A 26,250-nucleotide genomic window follows, 5' to 3' on the forward strand; every position below is an offset into this window, starting at 1 on the left:
CCTGTTTACTCTCCTCCCCAGTTTGCACCTCGTGTGCACCTTCGTCTGTTTCACCTCAGCCACCTTCTTTCCCAGTTCAGATCCAGTGGCAGCTGTAGTCAATGTCCCCAACTTTCTGCCTCACACCTGCTTCCTTACTAGCAAAACATGACCTCATCCTTCATTGCTTGTGAAGGGCACTTCCTTCCCCACCTGTTTCCACAGAACTTGCTTCTGGGTCAAAGAACGCATCCCTCCCACCTGAGGCAACCTCCTCTCTGTTTACATCTATTCCTTTTCCACCTTCACCGGCTCTTTGCTCCATTAGTGTTCTTCTTTTCCTCTTAGTCCCTCCCTTTCCCCCGACACTTCCTCAGAAATGCCGTTTCCCTTGCACTGAACCACCATCCAAGAGAGTCAAGTAGTCCTTGCTGTCCATACTTCCTCCCCATGGTCAGCTTTCCATGCTACACTGGACTCTTAAGAAGCCACCACAATCTCACAGTGGCTGAATGTGCTTATTTATTCAACCTTCATTTTGCTTCATCTCTCCCTTCTTGAAATCTCTCCTTTGGTAGGTGGACCTTGCTTTTCCTCCAGAGAACTGCTTTTCCTGATATAGCCTAGTTCCCAAACAATTTTTTAGTTCTATTTTTTCTCATTTTTTTATATACTGAAAAATTTCAAACATCCAGAAAAAGTTGAAAGACTAGTACAATGAATACCCATAAATACCCTCCACCTAGACTGAATAATTGTTAACATTTTGTCATATTTACTTTTTCTTCCCTCCACCCCATACATATGTGATATTTTATCCCTAAGTATTTCAGTATGTATCTCCTAAGAATAGACATTGTTCTACATGATTACAGTGCAATTATACCTAAGAATATAAACAATTTCCTAATAGCCTCTAATATAAAGTCCTTAATCAAAAATCCCCCAATTGTCCCAAGAATGTCTTATCTTTTAAAAAAACAGGGATCAAAATTAATATATTATTTTGATTATAACCCATAATCTTTTAGTCTAGAACATCCCTCTTATTTTTTCTCTTTTTTAAACTTTTATTAAGAATCCCAACCATCTGTCTTACAGAATGTCCTATATCTGGTTTTGTTTGTTTCCTTAAGCCAATTTCTGCACTCAGCTTATCTACCTGTAAGCTGCAATGATCACCTTGGTGCCAATGACTCCCAAATACTTCCAACCTTGAGTGTTCTGCCCCCACCTGTCCTTTATAGCCAATCCCCTTCTGCCTGTTTCCATCTGTACTTGCATAACTGCCACTGCAGATGGAAAAGGCAAATCTATTCATCTCCGCATCCCCACCCCTCACCTTTATTGTACTCTTAAAATGTATCAGGTACATACACACTTTACATGGGTTCTCTCACTTTATTCTCGTAGAAGCTCCATGGGGTGGTACTAATATGTCTGCTTTACAGCTAAGGCAGTGGTCGGCAAACTCATTAGTCAGCAGAGCCAAATATCAACAGTACAACGATTGAAATTTCTTTTGAGAGCCAAATTTTTAAACTTAAACTTCTTCAAACGCCACTTCTTCAAAATAGACTTGCCCAGGCCGTGGCATTTTGTGGAAGAGCCACACTCAAGGGGCCAAAGAGCCGCAGTTTGCCGACCACGGAGCTAAGGAAACGGACATAGACAGGAGTTAAGTAGCTTATACAAGAACCCAGCTGTTTAGTAGTAGAGCCAAGATACAAATCTAGTCTTTACCTTCAGATGCCAGGCTCCTAGCTGCTGTATTGCCTCCCTTATTATTGTCACCTGGCTGACACCTGTTTCCTTCCTAACTCCAATTTCATGTAGAACCATCTATGACATTAACATGCACTAAGCATTGACCATGTACCAGGTCCATGCTAAATACAAGAATAATTGCCTGCCCTGCAGCAACCCCATGACACAAGTGCTCTTATGCCCACTTTGCAGAAGAGACAGGCTCAGGGGAGCTAATTAATGTCTTCAGAGTCACACAACTACTAGGAGACAGAGTGGGACTTGAAATCTAGTCTCACTAAATCCTAGGCCCTGATCTACTGAATCTATTTTTATAAAACATCACACCTGTTTTCTTTAAGATGCCGTATTTTCACTCATCTGGGGTTCATCTTCCCACCCTTATCTTCCCCCACTGTCCCCTACCTGACACTCGGCCAGAAAAATTGTACTAAGCCAACAATGATATCACTTTTCTTGCTCAAAAGCCCCCCAAATCACCTATCATCTACAAGCTTTAACTCTGTGGCCTGACATCCAAATCCACGCCCTGGCCAGTCTTAGTTGTCCCCTCACCTACATATATTCCAGTCACATTGGTCTCTTATTCTTCCTGACATGCCTGGTCTTGGTGCCTCTATGCCTCTATTCACCTTCCCTCCACTTAAAAGTCCCTTTAACCTCTGAGTGTGAAAAATCTAAGCTCAAATTTGCCTGCCTGCATGAAGCTTTCCTTTTAGAGATGATGCCTTACCTCTCTGAACTCTCATAGCATTTTCTATCTCACAACTCTTAGAACCAACTATCTAGCTTATGGCAATGTAGGTTTTTTTAAAAATATATATTTATTGTTTTTTTACAGAGAGGAAGGGAGAGGGATAGAGAATTAGAAACATTGATAAGAGAGAAACATTGATCAGCTGCCTCCTGCACACCTCCTCCTGGGGATGTGCCCACAACCAAGGTACATGTCCTTGACCGGAATCAAACCTGGGGCCTTTCAGTCCGCAGGCCGACTTTCTATCCACTGAGCCAAACCAGTTAGGGCGGCGATGTGGGTTTTTATCTTGCCTGACCCTGAGTCCTTGGAGTTCACTCATCCTTCTACTACCACAATGCCTTGCATAAAATAGCTGCTTAATAAATATTTGAGGCATTTGACTTAAATCCAATCAACTGCTCTAGCATGTCATTATCGGGAATGTTTTCCTTAAAACTATTTTATTCATTACACAAGTAATATAAATGTAATGCCCCAATCTGGGAAGAACAGCAGGAAAAAACAATCCCACACAGTCCTGTCAACTTGATAAAACTGCTAGTAACATGTCAACGTATTTTATTCTTCTTTTGCAATGGTTCATTACTCTAATAATAGTATAAGTTATTTGTCTTAAGTACCAACATTTAACTTCTTTATGTGGATTTATAAGTCAGAGTCCAATTCACGAGGGTCAAGAGTTCGATTCCCGGTCGAGGGCACATACCTGGGTTCCAGGGTTGATCCCCATCCCCGGTCAGGGGTGCGTGTGGGAAGCAACCAATCAATGTGTCTCTCTCATATAGATGTTTCCCTCTCTCCTTTCCTCCACTCTCTAAAAATCAATGGAAAAAATATCCTCAGGTGAGGATTTAAAAAAATGTCCATGAGCATATTTGGTCCATGTCAAATGGTCCTTGTTTCGGGCCAGTCAAAAACATACATGTTTAGAAAATGTCCCTGAGTTCAAACAGCTCATACTGTTTGTTTATACTTTTGGTTTATTTAAAGGATTAATACATAATAAATACTATCATGTTTCATTGGCCCAATCACTGTGTAGAGGCTATAATGCCAATAACCCTTACTGCTTCAGTAGCCTACCTGGTCATATATAGCTCATGGGGGTAAAAGATAGGTCGGTGTGAACCAAATGTCTCCATGGATGTCTGGTACAGGACCAAGTATCAAGGATCTTTTGGCAGGGACCAAATGTTTCTATGGATATTCTGGATGGAACCAAATGTCCTGCTAGGATATGGATGGGAGTTCAAAACTAATCCAAAAGACCTCAGAAAGAGCAGGTTCCCTGGGATGATTCCTGAGAGCAGATGCACACAAGTCACAAAGGTTTGCCAAGTCATTTTCTTCAGGATAGAACGATTTTTCTATAAAAACATAAATTTCATACCTGATTTGCCAAATGAGCTAATGTAGTCAAAACTCAATATTACAAAGTAATCTGACCAATCTTACAAGTAAATCTATCAAAGCCTGCCCATCCAAGTACCTTCCCTTCAAAGTAGTCACCTTGGAAGATACAGTTATTCCAAAAATGTTTCCATGCTTAAAACACTCCTAGAACTCTTCTCTTACAGTAGTTCTTGCAGTTGTTGGCACACTCTTTAAAACATCCTTAAATTGGCAAATATTCATCTTCCCAGGAAAAATTTGATTTTTTGAAAGAGCTGACAGTTATTCAGAGCTCAGTCTGGTGAATGTGGTAGATGATTAACTAAATTAACTTTTCTGGATAGTACAGCGTGATTACAATAAACCAATAATAATGATTTTTGTGTGGCTCATAAATTGGCCTTGGTAGTGTTATATATTAAGGTTAAGTAAAGGTAGCATGGTCATAGTAGAGATTAAAGCCCATTTTAGTGGGTTTATGATGTGAATGAATTCAGATAGCACTGGGAGTCATTACATATTTAAATAGCATTGAATGTTTCTTTTTATGAAAATCTTAATTATGATAATCTCTGAAATCTGATTTCACAGTACTAAAATGAGGGCTTTAAGGAAAAGCATTAAATGCTAATGAGAGCTTTATTATTTCAGTATATATTCTCCTGGGCCTTTGGTCAAGATAAGTAATGATCAGATGAATGAGCTGGCAACCTTCCTGGCCTCTGAAGTCTACTAGTAATTGGAAGCTAAGTAACACACTGTCACGTGTTAAAATACATTTAATAATATTCCACCAACTTCTCCCTGTCTTTTGCTTTCTGGGCAATGAAATACCATGGCATTTTAACATAGAAGAACAAAGCTAGCCTTTTGCTGGAAGAACTTCTAGAAAGTCATTCTTACTCAGCAGGCAGAAGACATTGTTTGCCTCCATTCACATTAACTCCCCCAAGCGTGTCTGCTCCACATCCTCTAGAGACTTTTTGATTTACATGTTCTCCATCAACTCCAATTCCAGTGACCTGATTCATGTTGCACTGTTTTTGTATTTTAATGATCTATTGTTTAGATTTAGAACCACAAAACCCATATGTCTGAGCAGGCAGAGTTATTATTCCCAGAATTAAATGAGGGGCTGCAGCATCAGTACTAGTAAGGTTTTACTATTGTCCACATATCCAAATCCCTCAAACACATGACTGAAACTTTTTTAAAGGCAGAGTTTATAAGATTACCCTAAAAAGGTCTGGTTTGGAGAGAGATCTGAAAACATTTAACAACAATAAACCAAATGACACTTTCCCCTAAGAAGTTTGGCTTGTGAAAAACTTTTCGATGAACAAAAGCTACTTTGGATTAATATTCTTTGGGGAACTACCAAGGCCTTCATGAGACTACTTGGCCTTTACATTCTACCAAATACGGTCTAAAAAATAAATGTAAGCTCCAAGAATGCAGCGAGTCTTATCCGGTTTGTTTATTGCTGTATCCCAAGTGCCTGGAATTGTGCCTGGCCTGTATGAAGCACCTCATGGATATCTGCTGAATGATCTTCATATAAGAGTATCTGAAACCTAGTTCTTCTTGGAGTCCTCCCTGCAGCTCCCTTGTTCCCACAGAATAGCAAGAGCCAGGATGGGCCTGCTAGAACTTCCTGTCATCCTTCAGAAAGCTCCTTTTCCAAAGTCATGCAGAATCCATCCCTTCTTTGAGGATAAGACTCACCTACAATAGCCTCTACCCATTCTCACTGTCTTTCTCATTACCAATTTCCTGCTCATTCTTCAATATCCATTAAGAAATCCAGCTCCTGACTCAGTCTTCTTGTCCATATCTTTCTCCTATAATCACCTCGAAGAATGAAGATGGCCCTTCCTCTTACTTCAACTTCCCTGGCTTCAAGAACCACCATCTCTACTCCAGGATTCAACATCCCTGGTAATGGTAGCATGGCATAATAACACCAGTAATTTCTCAGATTTGAGGGTTTATTATGAACTGAACACTGTGCTCAGTGCCACACAGGCCTCATTATCTCATTTAAACTTTCCAACAACCCCACGAAGACATTAAGGAATACAGGACTAATAAATTTTTAATTGTCACTCAGCTTGGGAGTGGTGAATCTATAATTTGAACCCAGGTCAGTCAGACTCGTTAGATTAAATTGGGATGAAAAGAATCAAGATTAAACCCTAGCTCTGCAACTTTGTCATGGGTATTTTGACCTTGAGCAAAATTAAAACCTCTCTAAGCTTGTATTGTAATTCATAAAATACTGTCAGGAATGAAGAAGATAATATGTTAAATGCCTAGCACAGTGCCTGACATATCACAAATGTGTGTTCCATCCATCCTCCCAACAAGCACTTATTGAGTACCTCCTAAGCATCCACCTGTGGTAGGTACTGAAGACACATCAGTGGATAAAAGAAACCATGTCCCTGCCTTCACAGGTCTGCACAGCATCTGATGGGTGCTCAATAAACATTTGCTAAATGAAACAAACCCTCAAGGAAGTCTGCCAGCCTCCACTCTACCTCTCATCAATCAGCCAGTTATTCTGCTATAAAGCTATCTAATGAGGGCCCTTTTCTGCTTAAAATCCTTCATAATAAAAAAAGATAAAATCCAAATTTCTTAACGCAGTATGCTAGAATGGCTGTAGGTAAATGGCTCAGTTCTTCTCCCCATCCCACCCCACTCCACCCCCTTTTCTTTAAGCAGTGAAAACCTTCCTACATATGTAATCTAATTAGAGGCCTGAATTGAAAACAGATCACTACAAACCTATTCTGGTAACAAGCATGAGAAATGGAGTCACCAGTCTGGCATCCTAACCCTTTCCACCCTCATCAAGCATATGCACAGCTACAGCTCTTAAAGAAATGCCATAGCTTCTGTCAAACAGTTTGAAAACGAAGCTTTCGATCAATGTTCACTGATTCTAACCAGTAACTTGATTTCATAATTCACTAGGGGACTGTGTCCTCTTTGTAACCTCAGTCCCTCCCATGTTTCTCAGCCACACAAAACTCTATCCGTGTCAAGCCATTTGCAGTCCCCCAAACCCATCTTGCTCTTTCACTTCTATGCCTGTGAGAGTGTAAGCCAGAGCTGGTACTAGGCACTAGGAATGCAATCGTGAGAAAAACCAAGGTCTTGCCCACGTGGCATTTAAGAATCTAGACAGACAAGTTTCCCACTAGTCACGTTAATCTATAATAATCTATAATAATAAAAGCATAATATGCTAATTAGACCAGACGTCTTTCCGGATGACCTTCCGGACAGAGCCGGGGCTGCAGCCACGGGATCAAGGGAGCCGCAGTGGCTGTGAGGGGTCCAGGCAGCTGCCAAGGCTGCGAAGGCCTACTCTTGCACTAGTTTTGTAGTTAATATATAACTGTGAACCAAAATAAGCAGTCTAAGTGAAACGAATATGGATTTTCAAGAACATTTATCAAAGGCAATTAGTCTAGGGGGACAAATGAGGCATCCCTGAAGAAGAATCAATTAGCAGAGATCTAAAGAATATGTCAGCTAACTAGGTCAAAGGCTGCAAGAAGAGCATTCCAGACATAACAGAATATAAGCAACCCTGGGGTGAGAGAGAACATGGCATGTCTGAGAAACTAAAAGAGAGGCCAGCATGCCGGAGTCCAGAGACCAAGTGGGAGAAAGATATAAGACAGGACTGGAACACTTAGCAGTGGCTAGACCAGGTAGGGTCTTATGGGCTAGGATTTTGTCTTCTGTCCTCAGAGTAATGAAAAGTCACTGGAGGATTTAAACAGGAGATGATGAAATGGGAGTTGTGAAGACACTATGCCCGCAATGTGGCTGGACTGGAGAGGGGAGGAGTGACTGCTGGAAGACCAGTGAGGAGGTTACTTTAATAGTCCAGGTGAGTGGTGACAGTGAATTGAGTTAATACATTGGAAATTAGGGGGAAGGGAAGAGAAGGTGGTGGTACTGAATAGAGGCCGACTCCTAGCTTCTGGCTTGCACAACTAGCTAGATGCTGCTGCCAGCTGAGTCAACTGGAAGAGACCAGATTTGGAGAAGACTATGGGTTCAATCTTGGACAAGCTGCATTTACGGTGACTTATGGATCCCGAGTAAAAGAACTTGGAAGTCCTGGGTATATAGATGGTACATGAAAGTGGGCGTATGTGAAGAAAATGTCTGGGGTTGAGCCCTGAAGGCCTCTCCACTTTCTGGTGTTACATTCCTATTTGCCACAAATGTGTATGGTTATACCTAGTTAACTACACAAGTATACCTACTTTAAAGTTCAAATATAGAAATAATAAAATAAAAAATAAGAGTCTGTTCACTCCTTGGGTAATTAATATTAAAAACAATAATATATACCCATGCTTTTAAAATGAGATTATGCTATGCACTCTTTTCCATAATCTGTTTTTTTAAGCAGCAATGCAGTGAGACTATTTTTCTATTTTAGAATATAGATAATTCTACCTTACTCACCTGAAGGGCTACAAAGTATTGTATGATAGGACTGTATCACAATTTAACCAACACTCTGGCGGATAGTTACCTGCTGATTCAACTGTCCCCCTTCTGCCTTGCTCACTGAACCCCAATTCTGTTCCAGTAGCAACATGGTCAGCCCCAGGTGATGGTTCATGATTGGCTTAAGTCAACTGAGACCATCCTGTTGCCCACCTTTTCAACTTCCCTTGTAGCTGTGGGTATCCATGTTACCAGGTTCTGGCTAGCGACCCTAAGGAGAAGTGTGCTATGAGAGCTTCCGAGTAAGCTTCCCTCTCCTGATAAAAACTAACACAAACACTACTCTTTACCCTTTCTTCCTGTTTCGGATATAATGTAATGACTGACATTCCATAAGTCACTCTGCAACTACAAAGCCACAGTCAACACTAAGCACAGTCAAGCAGAAAGACAGAGTGAGAAGCCTGGTTTGAGACAAACAGACACACACATGAAAACTGACTCATTTTAAAGAATCCAAATGTATTTCCAACTTTACAGTCTAAAAAGGTAAAATAAAACATTTTGAATCAAAGATTCAGACACAAAAGTGATGCCCTATAAAAATAAGCCCATTTAAAATAAGATGTGAGAGAAAATACTTTCAACTGTTCCTGAGAACGTGTTGGGTCCAGAAATGCCTTTCTGGCTCCCTGCCAAGCACATCCCTCTGTCCTGCAGCTTGATAGGGTGGACTTGTGCAAAATCTCTGATACCTCCTGCTCTACCATGTTGGAAATTTCTATCTTCTTTTGCCTGCAATTTGAAAATGTACCAAATTAAGAAAATAATCTTTTACATGATAAGTTGGAAGGTATTTGATTCGGGTGAACCATATCTTTTATTAAATTCACAAGTAGAATAAAAATGAAACATCAGAAGTAAAAACTGTTTAAAAGCAGAAAAAAATTCCTTTCTTTTTTAGAAAAAGTACTTCCTAACTATTTAATTATAGAAAACAATTTCTGTTATTTTTCTTTAATGTTGATGGTTTCTTCTGTTCTCAATTTTACCAGCTTCTCATGTTCTGGCAAAAATATAAAATGTTAAGATTTCTCAAATTAGCAACTTGTAGCTCCACTTAAAATAACATTTAAAGGCTATTAAATTAATAAATTTATGCAGTGTGAATAAACTATAATTTAAAATACTAGACACAAAGTAATTTTATGTGTAATCCAAATTATACATAATTGACATGTATGCTTCTGAACAAACAGAAGCTCATATCTGTACTACTCTTATGGTTTACAAAGTGCTTTTATATACATTTTCTATTTAAGACAGACATGTGAGAAGAATATTATTTCACAATTGGAAATAGACACAGACATGATTCAGTGCTTTAACCACTATACAGTGTAGCCCTGAGACTTTGATCTGCAAAGGGGTTTAATTATGCAAGTATCACATATATTTCAGTTTTTATCACCATTTTCAAGTTTCCATTTTCTTAACAAAAGAAAACAATGAAAAAAGTTTTCTGCAATCCAATAATAAAAATGAGAACTATATAGACAGTATACTAACCCAATGAGTAAGATCTACTAGAAGCAAAATCTACTTTGGGAATTCTATATCGTTACCTATATACAGGGCACAAGTACCAAACCACATTTAGATGAGTAATTATTTTTCTAATTTAGAGAAAATAATGCAGGAAACTCCTGTTGCCTCCAAGTCTAATGCACATATATTTGTGTTAGGGTATGTAGGTGGCCAGGAAGGATACAGAAAAACATTATAACCACATCTGGAGTTCTAGGGCCTCTGATTATCCCAACTTACGTTTTAAGGGACTTAATAATTTGGTCACATGTCTCATCTTTAGTAATACATTTATTTTTCTTTGCCCACTCCCTTTTCTTTTGAAGTACCCTATACCATTTAGACTAGAAATTCCAACAGGTAGCCTTTCCTTCTGAATTATTTTCCCTACTGTACTTTTTTTTTCTTCAGAATTTTTCTTTCCTATTCTAAATCTTGAAGACATTTCTTTATAGTAGATGAGGGAGCTGTAGCTTATATTCACTGCCAAAAGAGGGTCAGTTCCAGCATTAATTTCCCAGACAAGAGTTAAGAGAAAAGTCAAACGGAAAAAAATAGTGATAACTGGCAGAGCAGTGACACCTGCACTCAGAAAACTGCACTGCAGTTCTCCAGTATTTCAGGGTGTCCTTTTGTTACTGCTCTGCCAATTTCAAAAGGAAAATTCTGGCTGGTAGTGAGTTAAATGCAGACCAGTATGTTTAAATCATTGGTTCAATGAATCACTCTTTTTGATGTTATAATGTTTTTATTGCATTTGAGAACATTTTCAATAAATACTCGAGTTTGAGGCCTTGGCTAGATAATCTGTTGGCAGTAGAAATTAGATTTACCTGGCAAAACTCCATTGCCAGCAATGGGATTTATCAAAACTACAAATGCCAGTACAATGAATATTTCAATACTGTACTCAATTGTTTATATCTAAATATTTCATCTATGAAACAAACCAATGTAAATGCTTAATATATAGTACAAATCAACAGATTCTTCACAGAAGAAAACAATGAAAGACTAATTTTCTACGTGTCACCTGTTTGTTAGTTCTTCAATAATATTACTTAACGTTATTTCAAGGAAAATAAAATTTATGCACCTCTACCCATATTTTCTCAACATAATGAACATATGGAGACAAGGACAAATGTACATTTAAATCATTAGTGGGGATATGAATTTTGCTGATATGGCTAGTTACTTATGTGGGTCTTATAAATGACAAGATAAAATAACAAAGTTTGATAAGCTCATCCATGCCCTGTGAACTTTAATCCACCCATCAAATAACTTGATTCATTCACTACTTATTAGTTTAAAAAAATGTTTTTTAAAAGCTGCAAACCACACTTTATTATACATTTCTGATCATGAGGGGGTAAATTGTGATACAGGTTCCCTCATGCCACTGGCTCTTTTGGAGGGAAAAGTTCCAGACTCTCTGTTAAAAAGCTTGAATTGTGTTCTAGGACTGACCTTCACTCTACAGTCCCTTTGACCCAAGGCACTGTCCCTGGTGCGTCCTTCTGAGGCTTAGTTTCTGGGAAGTTTTCAGCAAACCTCTCTCGTGCTTTCTCCCAGTTCTTCTTGCTCTTGTTTTGGAGAAGGTGGACATCTTCAATTGAGGATGGTTTACCTGTCCCCAAGCCTGCATGTGTTCGTCGAAGATGAAGCTGAATCTATTACCAAAAGTTGAGCAGAGAAATTATTTACTGTACAGTCAAAGCACATTAAAATCTGCTGTGTCCAACTTTGTATTTTAAGTATAATTCTTTTGATTTAGAAAAGATGATGCAAAAGAAAAACCTATTAAATGTATCAGATACACACAGAAATACATACATGATTATACATGGAACTTAAATTTTTCTACATTGTCTTGCCTGTCAATAAGGACAGTTCCCTCGACAACAAATAGAGTGCTCCTTAAATAGCACTGAAATTCATGGAAATGCTGCAGAATCCGTCATCCTACTCTAACCAAAGTACAGGCAACAGATGTATTTAAACCTGACCTAGCCTCACCTAAGTAAGTGAACAGGTAGGTTAAACATTAAGAGTCGTAAAAAGAACTCAATTGTTTATTTTCATAAAAGGAGGGGAATACTTCTCATTATGCTGAGAACCATTAAAAGCTCCCAGTTACTGAGTCCCTAATGTATGTCAGGCTTTATCTCCATGACATCACTGAAAACCAGTTATTATCCCCACTTTTACATATGAAAACTGAAGTCCAAACTTGCCCTAAGTCCCGCAGATAGTAAGCAGCAGAGCACTATTCTAACCTAGTTCTAGCTATAAAATCCATGTTCTTCCCATTGTGTCTCAATGGAATGAGAAAATTTACATTAAACTCAGTGATTCATTCGTTATTTCTTTAGGCACCAAGTAATTATAAAGAAAGTTCTTTGGTCATGTTACTTCGTAAGGTTTTTGTGAAATATAATCTGAATTCTGATGAACCATGGGACTGTGGAATTAAATCACTGTATTGTTTTTCAAACATTATTCTCTCTACTGCTTGTTACATGCTCTGATTCCTGAACCCAAAACAGATTCTCCAGCTAATATAAAATCTGCCTATTTGTAAAGTAACACTGTAACTGCTCTTGTAAATGCTTAGTGCCAGGAAATTATTAAAAACAGCTAAAAGATACAAAAAACCTTTGGCTCAGGAAATAACATTTACTATCCTAGCTCCACTGAAGGAAAAACTCTTAAGAGACTTCCTGAAAATATTAAAAACAAAATAAAACAATGCACATATATATATTTGGTAATCATGAATGCCACTGAGGCAGTAATCACGTCTGCTTTTGCTTGCTACTATACTACTAGCTCTTAAGGCAATGCCTGGCACGTATTAGGTGCACAGTAAACATACCTGCTGAAGAACAAAGACTGAAAGAAAACACAAGTCTTACCGGAGTTTTCATTCCTCCGCCGTCCTTCCCCAGGCCCTCTCCTTTTTTCCAACCCATCTTTTCCAACATCTTCCGACCTTTGTTGCTATCAGTAATTTCACTTTAAAAAAAATTAAGATAATAATTGATTTCTAAAAGACCACTTAGGTCACATTTATAATAAATGAATAAATTAAAAACAATTGGTACAACTACTTTAGAAACTACTTTGGAAAAGTTAATACTTACGAATGAACAGATGCAGGAGCGTCATCTCTTTGGAAAGTTCCTTCACTTCCAATCTGCTTCCTACGTTTTCCTGCTCTATCTTTATATTTTGGATTCTTCAATGCCTTTTCATCTTCGTAGTCTGTATTCTTTATAAATACAAAATACTCAATGAAGAAAACAAATATATAGAAATGTAATGTCTGTATATCTGCCTTATTAGCGATATTGTTCAATGTGATCTCTATTAAACAATTAATTAAGACAAGCCATGATATAAATGAAGACAATTATGTTATTGAATATGCTATTTTTATTCCATCCCCTTTAAAATGTTTATATTATTCAAAGTTGTACTAAAACACAAATTGTATATAGAATATAAATCATATATGAATTATGAGTAAAGAATATGTTAATTAAGCATGGAACTTAACATACTCTGTATTCTTTAAAAAATTTTTTTTATTATTGATTTCAGAGATAAGAAAGGAGAGGGAGAGAGAGATAGAAACATCAATGATGAGAGAGAATCACTGATCAGCTGCCTCCTGCACGCCCCACACTGGGGATTGAGCCAGCAACTCGGGATATGCCCTGACCAGGACACTCAACCACTGAGCCACACCAGCCAGGCCATGCTCTTTACTCTTATTAAGTAAAGAGTATGTTAAGCTCCATGCTAGGTGACAGAATGCAAAGAAATTTATAATCCAGGAAGAAAAGACACATAATCTTTAGCAAGCTACAGTATGATTGGTTCAACAATAGAGGTATACATAGTATGTGGCAGTAGCACAAAAGAGGAGGTAGTCAATTCAGCTTGGAGCTTCAGAGAAGGCTTCTCTCCACCCTTTGTTATTACTTGTTGATCTTTAAAGATTTTTTAAAATATATTTTATTGATTTTTTACAGAAAGGAAGGGAGAGGGATAAAGAGTTAGAAACATCGATGAGAGAGAAACATCGATCAGCTGCCTCCTGCACACTCCCACTGGGGATGTGCCAGCAACCAAGGTACACGCCCTTGACCGGAATCGAACCTGGGACCCTTGAGTCCGAAGGCTGACTCTCTATCCACTGAGCCAAACCGGTTAGGGCTACTTGTTGATCTTTATGTAAAAAGTACGACATTCATCCACAGAGTTGCTAGGGGCTGCTAGAGCAATTCAAGGAAAGTACCACAGAAGTTTTTACCTAATTTTGCTTGTAATCAGAGAAGCAAAACAGAAAGTGATCTCAATGGGTTTTTCTCCGAAAGATGATTCAGAAATTGAGTTAAAATTTATTTATTTACTGGAGGCCCAGTGCACGAAAATTCATGCACTGGAGGGAAGGGGGGTCCCCCAGCCTGGCCTGTGACCTCTTGCAGTCCAGGAGAGAAACACATAGATTAGTTGCCTCGATGTGAGAGAAACACATTGATTGGTTGCCTCCTGAACGAGCCCCAACCAGGTCCCAGGCCGGGGAAAAGGCTGCAACCAAGGTACATGCCCTTGACTGGAATCAAACCCGCGACCCTTCAGTCCACATGCTGACGCTCTATCCACTAAGCCAAATGGTTAGGGCGAGTTATAATTTTTGAGAAAACATTTTATTCCCTCCTTCTATATCTCTTATTTTACTCCCAAATTAGTCCCTTGACATTTATTTTTCTATTATGATTTCTCTCCCTTAGCACAAAAGTAACAACAAAAATACAACTTTGCAGTACATATATTATTTTGGAGCATCTTTCCCACATCTTCATGAAGTGTAAAAAGCACTGAACAAATACACTAATTTAGACCTAGATTCTACATCTATCTCTATCACTTAGTAACTGAGTGACCCCTAGCTTTAGTTTCTCAAATGTAAACTGAAAACATTAATTACCTTCCTGGTCTACTTACAGGATTAAATGGCAATACTTTTTACAGCCTTATTGAAATATGTTAACATACAATAAATTACACATAAAGTGTACAATTAGACACTTTTGAGATGTGTATATACCTATGAAACCATCACCCCAATCAATAAACAAATCCATCTCCCATAAAAGTGTCCTTGTCCTTTTTTATAATCTACCCCTCAGATCCTCCCTGTGCATCCTTCTTCTCCTGTATTCAGGCAACCAGGCAATCGTTCTGTCACATGTAAGTTTGTTTTCATAGAATTTTTTTTTAAGTATATTTTTTATTGATTTCAGAGAGGAAGGGAGAGGGAGAGAGAGAGAGAAAAACATCCATGATGAGAGAGAATCATGGATCGGCTGCCACCTGCAAGTGCCCCAATGGGGATCGAGCCCACAACCCGACATGTGCCCTTGACCGGAATTGAACCTGGGACCCTTCAGTTCACAGGCCGACGCTCTATCCACTGAGCCAAATGTTTTCCTAGAATTTTATATAAATAGAAGTATATACTATGCACTCTTGTCTAGCTACTTTCACTCAGCACAATTGAGATTCATCCATATTCCAGCCCATATCAATAGCTTATGCTTTTTTATTGCTAAATAGTATTTGACCACAGAGCTATATACCAGTTTATTTATCCATTCATGATGAACACATAAACTTTTTCCAGTTTTGGCTATTAGAAAAATTGCTGCTATGAACATTTATTTACTAGTTTTTGTATGAGCATATGCTTTCATTTCTCTTGGATAAATACCTTGGATTAGAGTGGTGAGTTCCAGTTCCTCTACATGCCCACCAACACTTGTTATGGTCAGTCTTTTTAACTGGTTTTACTTTGCATTTCCTAATTACTACTAATACCGAACATCTTTTCATGTGTTTATTTGACATCTGTACATTAGCTGGAAGTGTCTATTCAAATCTTTTGCTCATTTTTTAATTGACTTGTTTTTACTGATTTTTGAGAGTTCATTATGTATTCTAGATATACATATGCCAATACTATACTGTATTACTGTAATCCTTATGCCAATACTATAATGTATTACTGTTATTTATAACAAGTCTTAAAATCAGGCAGCATTAGTCCTTCAACTATGTTCTTCGATGGTAACATTGAATGCAAGGTTTTTAAAACCAGAAATAGCTATCAAAATGTAGGGAAGAAAATGGAGACATATGTAATACTTTAAACAATAAAAAAATTAAATTAAAAAAATGTAGGGTACTATTACCATTTTTCTACTTCAACCTCAACAGTTGTTAAGGTAATAGTAAACAACTAAAAGAAATTATATAACCTCAAAATCATTCTAAATAACTATTTTTATATATATTAAAGTGGACTATGCATATCTAAAAGCATTTTTATTCAAAACCAGGTACACAATTTTGAATACATGTAATAATGCTTAACATCCTTACCCGTAAACCATATTTTACTCGTATTTTCTTTAACTCTTTTCTCCTTTCCAACTCTTTCTCTTCCTTGCTTAGTGTTGGACCAACTAAAAGGAAAAAGTGAGTCTGATTTAAAAATAAAAACTCACTAAAGATGATAGATTTTATATAAAATACTCATATTTAATAATTAAAAACTAATTAATAATATTCTCATCCCATCTATAAATTAACCAAAAGTGCAAATAAACATTAATATAAAGGAATCTTGAGTTGTGATGATGTCCTTTCAGCATTTTGGTAATTAAATCTACTTGGAAAGTAAACCAAAACCCAAAGATTACAGGAATGTAATAGTACAGATAACAAAAGAAACACCAAACACTAAGATTCTCAAATACTATGACTTTTCCAAAGAAACGCAGGCATGTGCAAAAGAAAAACCACAGAACCCAAGACTCACATTACTTTGTAAAGTGTCATACTTATTTTCATTATCTAGCATCAGAAAATGAAAAATATACAATGACCATGTAAAATTGATATTTAGGGGGGAAACTGATGTGAAAGAATTTGTTCTTACTAGTTCAAGGTATCTATTTAAATTTTGAAAGCCTTAGATGAGTGAGTTTAAAGCAAAATAGCAACTTCCTACAGTGTTACTTTCTACAGAAAATCATGGTATATACTTAGATGATACATCAACATAAACTACAGTAGGAAAGCATATCAACCAATAACTCTTAATATCGTGGCCTACTATTTTCTACTACAGGCCCAATGCACGAAATTCGTGCAAGGGCCTTGGCCCCGACCCCCGCATCCCCACCACGGCTGGGGGCCTCTGCCGCCTCTGCCTCTGTCCCCGCCCGCTGTGGCTTTGTCTGGAAGGAAAGACGTCCGGTCTAATTAACATACTATACTTTTATTATTATAGATGTTACTATTATATGACAGAGTTTAACTGTGGATGACTTTTTCATATCAGTAAATAAATGTTAAAAGGAAACCAACTTTATTATAGTTGTGTCACAATTACTCTTTTGAAGAATACGTAGCTAGATTAGCAAAGACAGAGCTAATGATTATCTCCTAGTCAGAAAGTAACCTAATGCTATAAAAAAGCAGCTAAGTTATTACACAGGAAAATCAACTACAATCATAATAGACTAGCCTAGTTCTCAAATTTGAAATACATGTCATTTCTTAGTCTCATTTGACAATATTTATTGAAATATAAATTATCTCGCCTTAGCTAGTGTGGCTCAGTTGATTAGAGCGTTGTCCTGTACCAAAAGTTGGCAGGTTCAATCCCCAGTCAGGGAGAGCTCGCGAGGCAACCAATGGATGTTTCTCGCTCATTGATGTTTCTCTTTCTCCTTCCTCCTTCCCCCTCTCCCTACTTCCTTTTCTCCCTCCCTTTCTCCTTTCCTCTCTTTAAAATCAGTAATATATATAAATTCTCTCAATACATTATTATATCAAGATATGAAGCTGGTAGCCAACTGATACATTTTTAGTGCACTCCAGTGAATTTAGAAGTTATCATACACATTAAAAACAGTTTCACATACCAAAAGATTCATCTTTCTTATCAAGACGAAGGTGAGCTCTAACCTGCCCTGGTTCGCAGCCATCACAGGTATCACTGCCAGGGTGAATGTGAAAGGACAACACAGTCTCTCCAATTTTCACTTCATCTCCATGCTCAAGTACGTAAGGGTCACATTTAGTTTTAGGCTGAGGGGAGAAATTACAAAACAGAAATACAAGAGTTATATATGATTATTTTATGTCAAATGGAAGTAATGTCTGATTATAACAAAAATATTTTTGAGATGGTTCTCAATGAGATAGGCACACATATGCACACACATTTCCACAACTTGAGGATGATCCATAATGTTCTACTAGTGGAGAAGATAACAGAAATGAGAAACATCTGATTTTTATATTATCAAATATCACAACCTCCTATCTCCATGCCCAATTCTATCAGAGAAATACCCACCCAAACTTTAAACAATCTAGTACCAAAACAAATAATTCTAGTAAAAAAGACGAAGTGTTCAGGGGATAAGTGCATCATTATTCTTTTTCCTCTTGACAATTTCATTTTATTTCATTTTCTAAGAATACGGCTCCCTTTCAGTGCTAAGCACTTTGCTACATGTTGAAAATAGAAGAGTTAATTGGATAGATATAGCCCCTACCTTCAAGGAATTTAAAGTTTAGCAACACTTTCATTAAAATAAAATTTTAAAAACACAAAAAGGAAGGACCCCTAAAGCTGCTGAAAAATCATTTAAGTCTGAATAGCTTTAAAATACATTTATCTCGCCCGGCTGGTGTGGCTCAGTGTTTGAGCATCTACCTATGAACCATGAGGTCAGGTTCAATTCTAAATCAGAGTACATGCTGGGGTTGCGGAATCAATCCCCAGTAGGGGGCTTGCAGGAGGCAGTGAGGGATGATTTTCTCTCATCATTGATGTATTAATCTCTCCCTCTCCCTTCTCTGAAATAATAAAAACATATTTTTAAATGCATTTATCTCTTAAAACAAGGCATAGATACATAATTAAAAGTCAAAACTCAATAGCCAAGTATTAACTTATTATATCATTCTTCAGCCCTTTCTGGGAAGTCCCTTCCATGTAACACATTTGGACTTGAACACTGACCTAACCAAATGATATGCATAATAACTATGGCCTTCAAGAATAACAAACTTCAGTTCAATTTTTAAAAGTAATGTGCAAGTAATTTATATATACTCACCTGAAGAATCTGTTTTCCATTAACAACTGTACCATTTTGACTGCCTTGATCCACAAGGACATAACTTTGTAAGTCATGGTCAAAATAAATTTCTGCATGGAACTTAAAAAAGAAACCAGATAATTATAAAGTAGTATACTTTTTTTTAAACCATAGATAACAATTTCTCTTTGATAAGACACAATGGAGTTTAGGCTCTGATAATTTAACTTATATTATTTTTAATACTTTTTCTGAATACAAAAGTATTATGATGCTTCTGGTAGAAATGTGGAGGCTCCAGAAGAAAAAGTCACCTATAATTCTACCTATAACTATCAATAATTCAGTGTGTCCTACCTTTCCTACTTCTATAATATATTTAATACTATACCATATAAACAATTTGAAATTATTTTTTTACCAAATATAAGTACTTGTCTGTATCATTAAAAATTCTTAATTCAAAAGGTGATTTGAAACATTGAAAGTCAAATTCTCAGAGAAGTTTTCCAGTTTTTTAATACTCAGGACTAATTACTCTCTCCTTGCTCTACAGCACTTTATCTAATACTTATGAAGTTATATGAATAGTAGAGGCCCAGTGCACGAAATCTGTGCAGGGGGGGTGGGGGAGGGTGTCCCTCAGCCCAGCCTGCACCACCCTCTCAGAATCCGGAACCCCTCGGGGGATGTCTGACTGGATCAGGCCTAAACTGGCAGTCGGACATCCCTCTCGCAATCCGGGACCACTGGATCCTAACCACTCGCCTGCCTACCTGCCTGATCGCCCCTAACCACTCTGCCTGCCTGCCTGCCTGATTGCCCCTACCTGCCTCTGGCTGCCTGCCTGATCGCCCCTAACCGCCTCTGCCTCAGCCCCCGCCACCACAGCTTCATTAGGAAGGATGTCCGTAATGACATCTGGAAGGTCGTTCGGCTGTCGGTCTAGTTAGCATATTACGCTTTTATTATTATAGATGTGAATGTTATTGTACTCCTTACAATTACTGCTCATATTAGTTTACATTTTTGTTTGCCTCTCAGTACATATCACAGTGCCTCATATATGTGAATACTGGACATGTATTTAATACATGTCTCTTTAATTGGATAAAGAGCTGCAAAAATATTTAATTAAAAATTTCATATACAATACGGTAGAAATGTAAAATGGTGCAGTTGCTTTGGAGGGGTCTGGCAATTCCTCAAAAAGTTAAACAGAGTTACCATACAACCCAACAATTCTATTCCTAGGTCTATATCAAGAAAAATAAAAACATACATCCAAACAAAAACATGTACATGAATGTTCATAGCAGCATTATTCTTAACTATTTCTACGCCATAAGCTTCTATAGACACAAGCAGCAGATCTTTTTTAATTAAATTCAAAATATCGGGGCAGTTAACTGGTTAATAGCCAAAAGGTAGAAACAATTCAAATGCCCATCAATTGATGAATAACACAGTGTAGTATATCCATACAGTGAAATATTATTTGGCAATAAAAAGAAATGAAGTACTGACATATGCTACAACATGGATGGATCTGGAAGACATGCTAAGTAAAAAAGCTAGTTACAAAAGATTACATGTTATATAATTCAATTTACATAAAATATACAGAATAGACAAATCCATAGAGACAAGACTGGTGGTTGCATAGGGCTGTGGGGGGTTGGAAAGAAATGAGTGACTACTATTCAGTTTGTTTCTTTTTCTGGTGATGAAAATGTTCTGAAATTGATGTGATGATTGCAGAACTCTGTGAATACACTAAAAACCTCTGAATTATATACTTCCAATGGGCAAATTGTATATGGTGTATAAACTATATCACAATAAGATTATTCTTTAAAAATTTCATAAACATGTTTCAAACACACAAAAGAATATATTGAAGTTACCTACCTGTGACCCAGCTTTAATAAATTTTTCCGTATTTGCCTCAGATATTTAAAATAAAGTATCCACTGATGTATACCTCACTCCATCTATTCCCCACCCTTCCTTTTCAGAGGTTTGATGTTTATTTAATTACTAGAGGCCCGGTGCACGAAATTCGTGCACGGAGGGGGGTTGTCCCTTAGCCCAGCCTGTACCCTCTCCAATCTGGGAGCCCTCAAGGGATGTCCGACTGCCTGTTTAGGCCCGATCCCGGATCGGGCCTAAACAGGCAGTCGGACATCCCTCTCACAATCCAGGACTGCTGGCTCCCAACTGCTTGCCTGACTGCCTTCCTGATTGCCCCTAACTGCTTCTGCCTGCCAGCCTGATCACCCCCTAACCACTCTGCTACCAGCCTGTTTGCCCCCAACTTCCCTCCTCTGCCGGCCTGGTCACCCCTAACTGCCCTCTCCTGCAGGGTTGATCACCTCCAACTGCCCTCCCTTGCAGGCTTGGTCCCTCTCAACTGCCCTCCCTTGCAGGCCAGGTGCCTCCCAACTGCCCTCAACTGCTGGCCATCTTGTGGTGGCCATCTTGTGTCCACATGGGGGCAGGATCTTTGACCACATGGGGGCAGCTATATTGTGTGTTGCAGTGATGATCAATCTGCATAGTACTCTTTTATTAGATAGGATAGAGGCCTGGTACAGGGGTGGGGGCCAGCTGGTTTGCCCTGAAGGGTGTCCCTGATCAGGGTGGGGTTCCCTTGGGGCGTGGGGCGGCCTGAGCAAGGGGCCTGTGGTGGTTTGCAGGCTGGCCACGCCCCCTGGCAACGCAACCGGAGGCCCTGGTATCTGGAATTTATTTTCCTTCTACAATTGAAACTTTGTAGCCTGGAGCAGAGCCAAGCCTGGGGCTCCCTCCGAGGCCCGAAGCCATTTGTGTTGGGGTTATAATTGAAACTTTGTTGCCTTAAGCTGGTGGGCCTGGCCAGGGTGTGTGGAAAGCTTTGCTTCCCCTGTTGCCGGCGGCAACCCTGGCCTGCTCTCTCAAGCTCCATTCTGCCGCCATTTGTTTGAATTTGTTTACCTTCTATAATTGAAACTTTGTAGCTTGAGTGGAGGCTTAGGCCTGCAACGGCTGGCAGAAAACTTGGCTTCCTCTGTTACCTAGGAAACCTTGCTCTCTGTGGCTGTAGCCATCTTGGTTTGGGCTAATTTGCATACTCGCTCTGATTGGATGGTGGGTGTGGCTTGTGGGCGTGGCTTGTGGGTGTGTCGGAGGTATGGTCAATTTGCATATTTGTCTATTATTAGACTAGAGGCCCGGTGCACGAAATTCGTGCACGGAGAGGGGTTCTCCCTCAGCCCAGGCTGTACCCTCTCCAATATGAGACCCCTCAAGGGATGTCCGACTGCCCGTTTAGGCCCGATCCCACTGGACATCCCCAGTCGGACATCCCTCTCACAATCCAGGACTGCTGGCTCCCAACTGCTTGCCTGCCTGCCTTCCTGATTGACCCTAACTGCTTCTGCCTGCCAGCCTGATCACCCCCTAACCACTCCGCTGCCAGCCTGATTGATGCCTAACAGCTCCCCTGCCAGCCTGTTTGCCCCCAACTTTCCTCCTCTGCCGGCCTGGTCACTCCTAACTGCCCTCTCCTGGAGGGTTGATCACCTCCAACTGCCCTTTCTTGCAGGCCTGGTCCCTCTCAACTGCCCTCCCTTGCAGGGCTGATCCCTCACAACTGCCCTCCCTTGCAGGCCGGGTGCCTCCCAACTACCCTCTCCTGCTGGCCATCTTTTGGTGGCCATCTTGTGTCCACATGGGGGCAGGATCTTTGACCACATGGGGGCAGCTATATTGTGTGTTGCAGTGATGATCAATCTGCATATTATTCTTTTATTAGATAGGATAGAGGCCTGGTACAGGGGTGGGGGCCAGCTGGTTTGCCCTGAAGGGCGTCCCGGATCAGGTGGGGTTTCCCTTGGGGTGTGGGGCGGCCTGAGCGAGGGGCCTGTGGTGGTTTGCAGGCCGGCCACGCCCCCTGGTAACCCAAGCGGAGGCCCTGGTATCTGGAATTTATTTTCCTTCTACAATTGAAACTTTGTAGCCTGGAGCGGAGCCAAGCCAAGCCTGGGGCTCCCTCCGAGGCCGGCAGCCATTTCTGTTGGGGTGATAATTGAAACTTTGTAGCCTTAAGCGGGTGAGCCCGGCCAGGGTGTGTGAAAAGCTTTGCTTCCCCTGTTGCCGGCGGCAACCCTGGCGTGCTCTCTCAAGCTCCATTCTGCCGCCATTTGTTTGAATTTGTTTACCTTCTATAATTGAAACTTTGTAGCTTGAGTGGAGGCTTAGGCCTGGAAATGGCAGGCGGAAAGCTTGGCCTCCTCTGTTACCTAGGAAACCTTGCTCTCTGTGGCTGTAGCCATCTTGGTTTGGGTTAATTTGCATACTCGCTCTGATTGGATGGTGGGCATGGCTTGTGGGTGTGTCGGAGGTATGGTCAATTTGCATATTTGTCTATTATCTATTATTAGATTAGACTAGAGGCCTGGTGCATGAAATTCATGCATGGGAGGGGATCCCCTCAGCCCAGCCTGCACCCTCTCCAATCCGGGACACCTCGAAGGATGTCCGACTTTGGCATTCAGACATCCCTCTCACAATCCTGGACCGCTGGCTCCTAATCACTCACTCACCTGCCTGCCTGCCTGGTTGCCCCTAACTGCCCCCTGCTGCTGGCCTGGTGGACCCCAACTGCCCCCCCTTGCTGGCCTAGTCACCCCTCACTGCCACCCCCCACCAGCCTAATCACCCCAACTGTCCCCCCATGCCAGCCTGGTTGCCCCCAACTGCACCATCCCCACCGGCCTGGTCACCCCTAATTGCCCCCCCTGCCGGCCTGGTCGACAATTACTGCCCCCCCCCCCGCTGGCCTGGTCACCCCTAACTGCCCCTCTGCCGGCCTGGTCGACTCTTACTGCCCCCCCAACTGCCCCCCTCTACCAGACTGGTTGCCCCCAACTGCCCCCCCTGCTGGCCTGGTTGCCCCCAAATGTCCCTCCTGCCAGTCTGGTCGCCCCTCACGTCCCACCCGCCAGCCAGGTCGCCCCATGCAGGCTGCTGTTCAGTCATTTGGTCATCCCTCACTAACCGCCCTACTGGCCTGGTCGCCCCACGCAGCCTGCTGTTCAGTCATTTGGTCATCCCTCACTAACCCCCCCATCGGCCTGGTTGCAGGCAGCCACCTTTGTGAGGGCATGATGGTCAATTTGCATATTCTCTTTATTATATAGGAGGACTAGAGGCCTGGCGCATGAAATCTGTGCCCAGGTAGGGTCCCTAGGCCTGGCTAGCAATCAGAGCTGATAGGGGCCTTCTGGCTGCTGGCCGGGGCCTCCCTTTCCTGGCTGCTGGCTGAACTCCCAAGAACTCCTGAGGGGACACTGCATTAGTAGCCTTTTATAAATATAGACTAGAGGCCCGATGCACGAAATTCATGCAAGGGGCTCGGCCCTCGCAGCTGTGGTGGCTTGCCTCAGCCCTCGCAGCTCCGGCTTTGTCCAGAAGATTGTTCAGCTGTCTAGTCTAATTAACATATTATGTTTTACTTATTATAAATGACACATCTCATTATAATTTTACCACATATGTATGTATCCATAAACAATACATGTTTATTTTGCCTAGCTTGGAACTTGATATGAGTCATACTGTATAAATTTTTAATTGAGATATAATTTACATACAGGAAATGCATACGTCTTAAATGTGTAGTCTGATGAGTTCTGGCAAATGTATGCTACTATACATATGTCTTTTATTTTGCCTATTTGGTTAAATATTAGGTTATAATCCAGTTGTTGTGCACAGTTGTACCACTGTGCTGAATGGTAATCCATTGTATAGATGCACCACAATCTACATATTCTTCTGATAATGGATATCGTTGTTTCCCCTAAGATTAAAATTTTTTTTAAATGTTTCTATGAACATTCTTATACATGAAATCTTCTTGTGGACAATGCAAGTGTTTCTCTGGAGTATATATTTAGGAATAAAATTACTAAGTAATAGTATATGCAAATCTTAAACTTTATTAAATACTGCCATATTGTTTTCCAAAGTGGTTTTACCAATTTATATTCCCATCAACAGCCTATAAGAATTCTTGTTGTTCTAATAGACTTAACACTTGGTATTGTCAGAATTTTGTTTTTTCAAGCATAAGAGGTGTGAAATTAAATATCATCATTGTGATTTTAATTTGCACATCCCTGATTATTACTGAAGCTGAAACCTTTTCTTATATTTATTAGCCATTTGGGTTTCCTATTCTGTAAATTTCCTCTACATGCCCTTCGTATGTTTTATTCAATTGGGTTATTTAGAATAATAACTATATCAAAGGGTTTAAATATTTTCAAGTCTCCTGACTTGGAACCTTATTCCAAAGAGCTGTTCTAAATTATGCTCCCAACAGGAGTGATATTTAATAAATATGATGAATGAAAACTGACATTTTGGCTTCATTTGTATTTCTTAAATTATTAGAAAGATTGGTTTTCATATGTTAACTATGTTATTTTCTCTACTGTGAATTGTTTATGTCCTTTACTTATCTATTGGTGTCACAGCGGGGTTTTAAAGTGAATTTGTATGAACTTTTAAAATGTAAAGGAGATATATTTTATCATATTTTTCTGACTGTCCTAGTTTGCCTTTTAAATTTGTTTCTTAATATATAAAGAACTTCAAACTTAAATTACTTAAAATTGTCCTGTCATCTATGATTTTTCCCCCTTTTCTTTTAACTTATGAAATCTTTTATCCAGTGGTAAAATACTTGTTTCTGTTTTTTTCCCTAATAGTAATATGAAGTGTGTATGTTTGCATGTGCGTGTGTGTGTGTGTGTGTGTGTGTGTATAGGGGGGGGGTTAATTTTTTTTTATCTACTTGGATATGTGTGATATACACTGAGTGGCCAGATTATTATGATCTCTGAACGCATAATAATCTGGCCACTCAGTGTGTGTGTGTGTGTGTGTGTGTGTGTGTGTACACACACACACACACACACACACACATATATATATATAGAGAGAGAGAGAGAGAAAGAGAAAGGGGGGGGGCGGCGGTGCATGAATTCGTGCATGGGTGGGGTCCGACCAGCCTGGCCAGGGGGAGGGGACATGGGCGGTTGG

General features: G+C 39.8%; 1 protein-coding gene across 4 annotated transcripts in view; it reads right to left on the reverse strand.

Annotated features, from left to right (window-relative positions):
* AGGF1 (angiogenic factor with G-patch and FHA domains 1) overlaps positions 1-26,250 on the reverse strand; it is a 106,894-nt gene that overhangs the window by 56,364 nt on the left and 24,280 nt on the right. The window contains exons 9-15 of one of the 4 annotated variants that reach the window (XM_054715149.1): positions 19,177-19,278; positions 17,971-18,136; positions 16,421-16,503; positions 13,114-13,241; positions 12,886-12,985; positions 11,438-11,640; positions 8,880-9,172 (exon numbers count right to left, since the gene is read on the reverse strand). In XM_054715149.1, coding sequence (XP_054571124.1) covers positions 11,440-11,640; positions 12,886-12,985; positions 13,114-13,241; positions 16,421-16,503; positions 17,971-18,136; positions 19,177-19,278 — 780 coding nt within the window. In that variant the 3' untranslated portion in view covers positions 8,880-9,172; positions 11,438-11,439. Of the gene's footprint in view, positions 1-8,879; positions 9,173-9,221; positions 9,444-10,688; positions 11,641-12,885; positions 12,986-13,113; positions 13,242-16,420; positions 16,504-17,970; positions 18,137-19,176; positions 19,279-26,250 lie in introns of those variants that run through there. The other 3 variants (XM_054715150.1, XM_054715151.1, XM_054715152.1) reach the window with 3 other exon arrangements.

Source organism: Eptesicus fuscus, chromosome 4 (assembly GCF_027574615.1).
Source record: "Eptesicus fuscus isolate TK198812 chromosome 4, DD_ASM_mEF_20220401, whole genome shotgun sequence".
Lineage (NCBI taxonomy): Eukaryota > Metazoa > Chordata > Mammalia > Chiroptera > Vespertilionidae > Eptesicus > Eptesicus fuscus.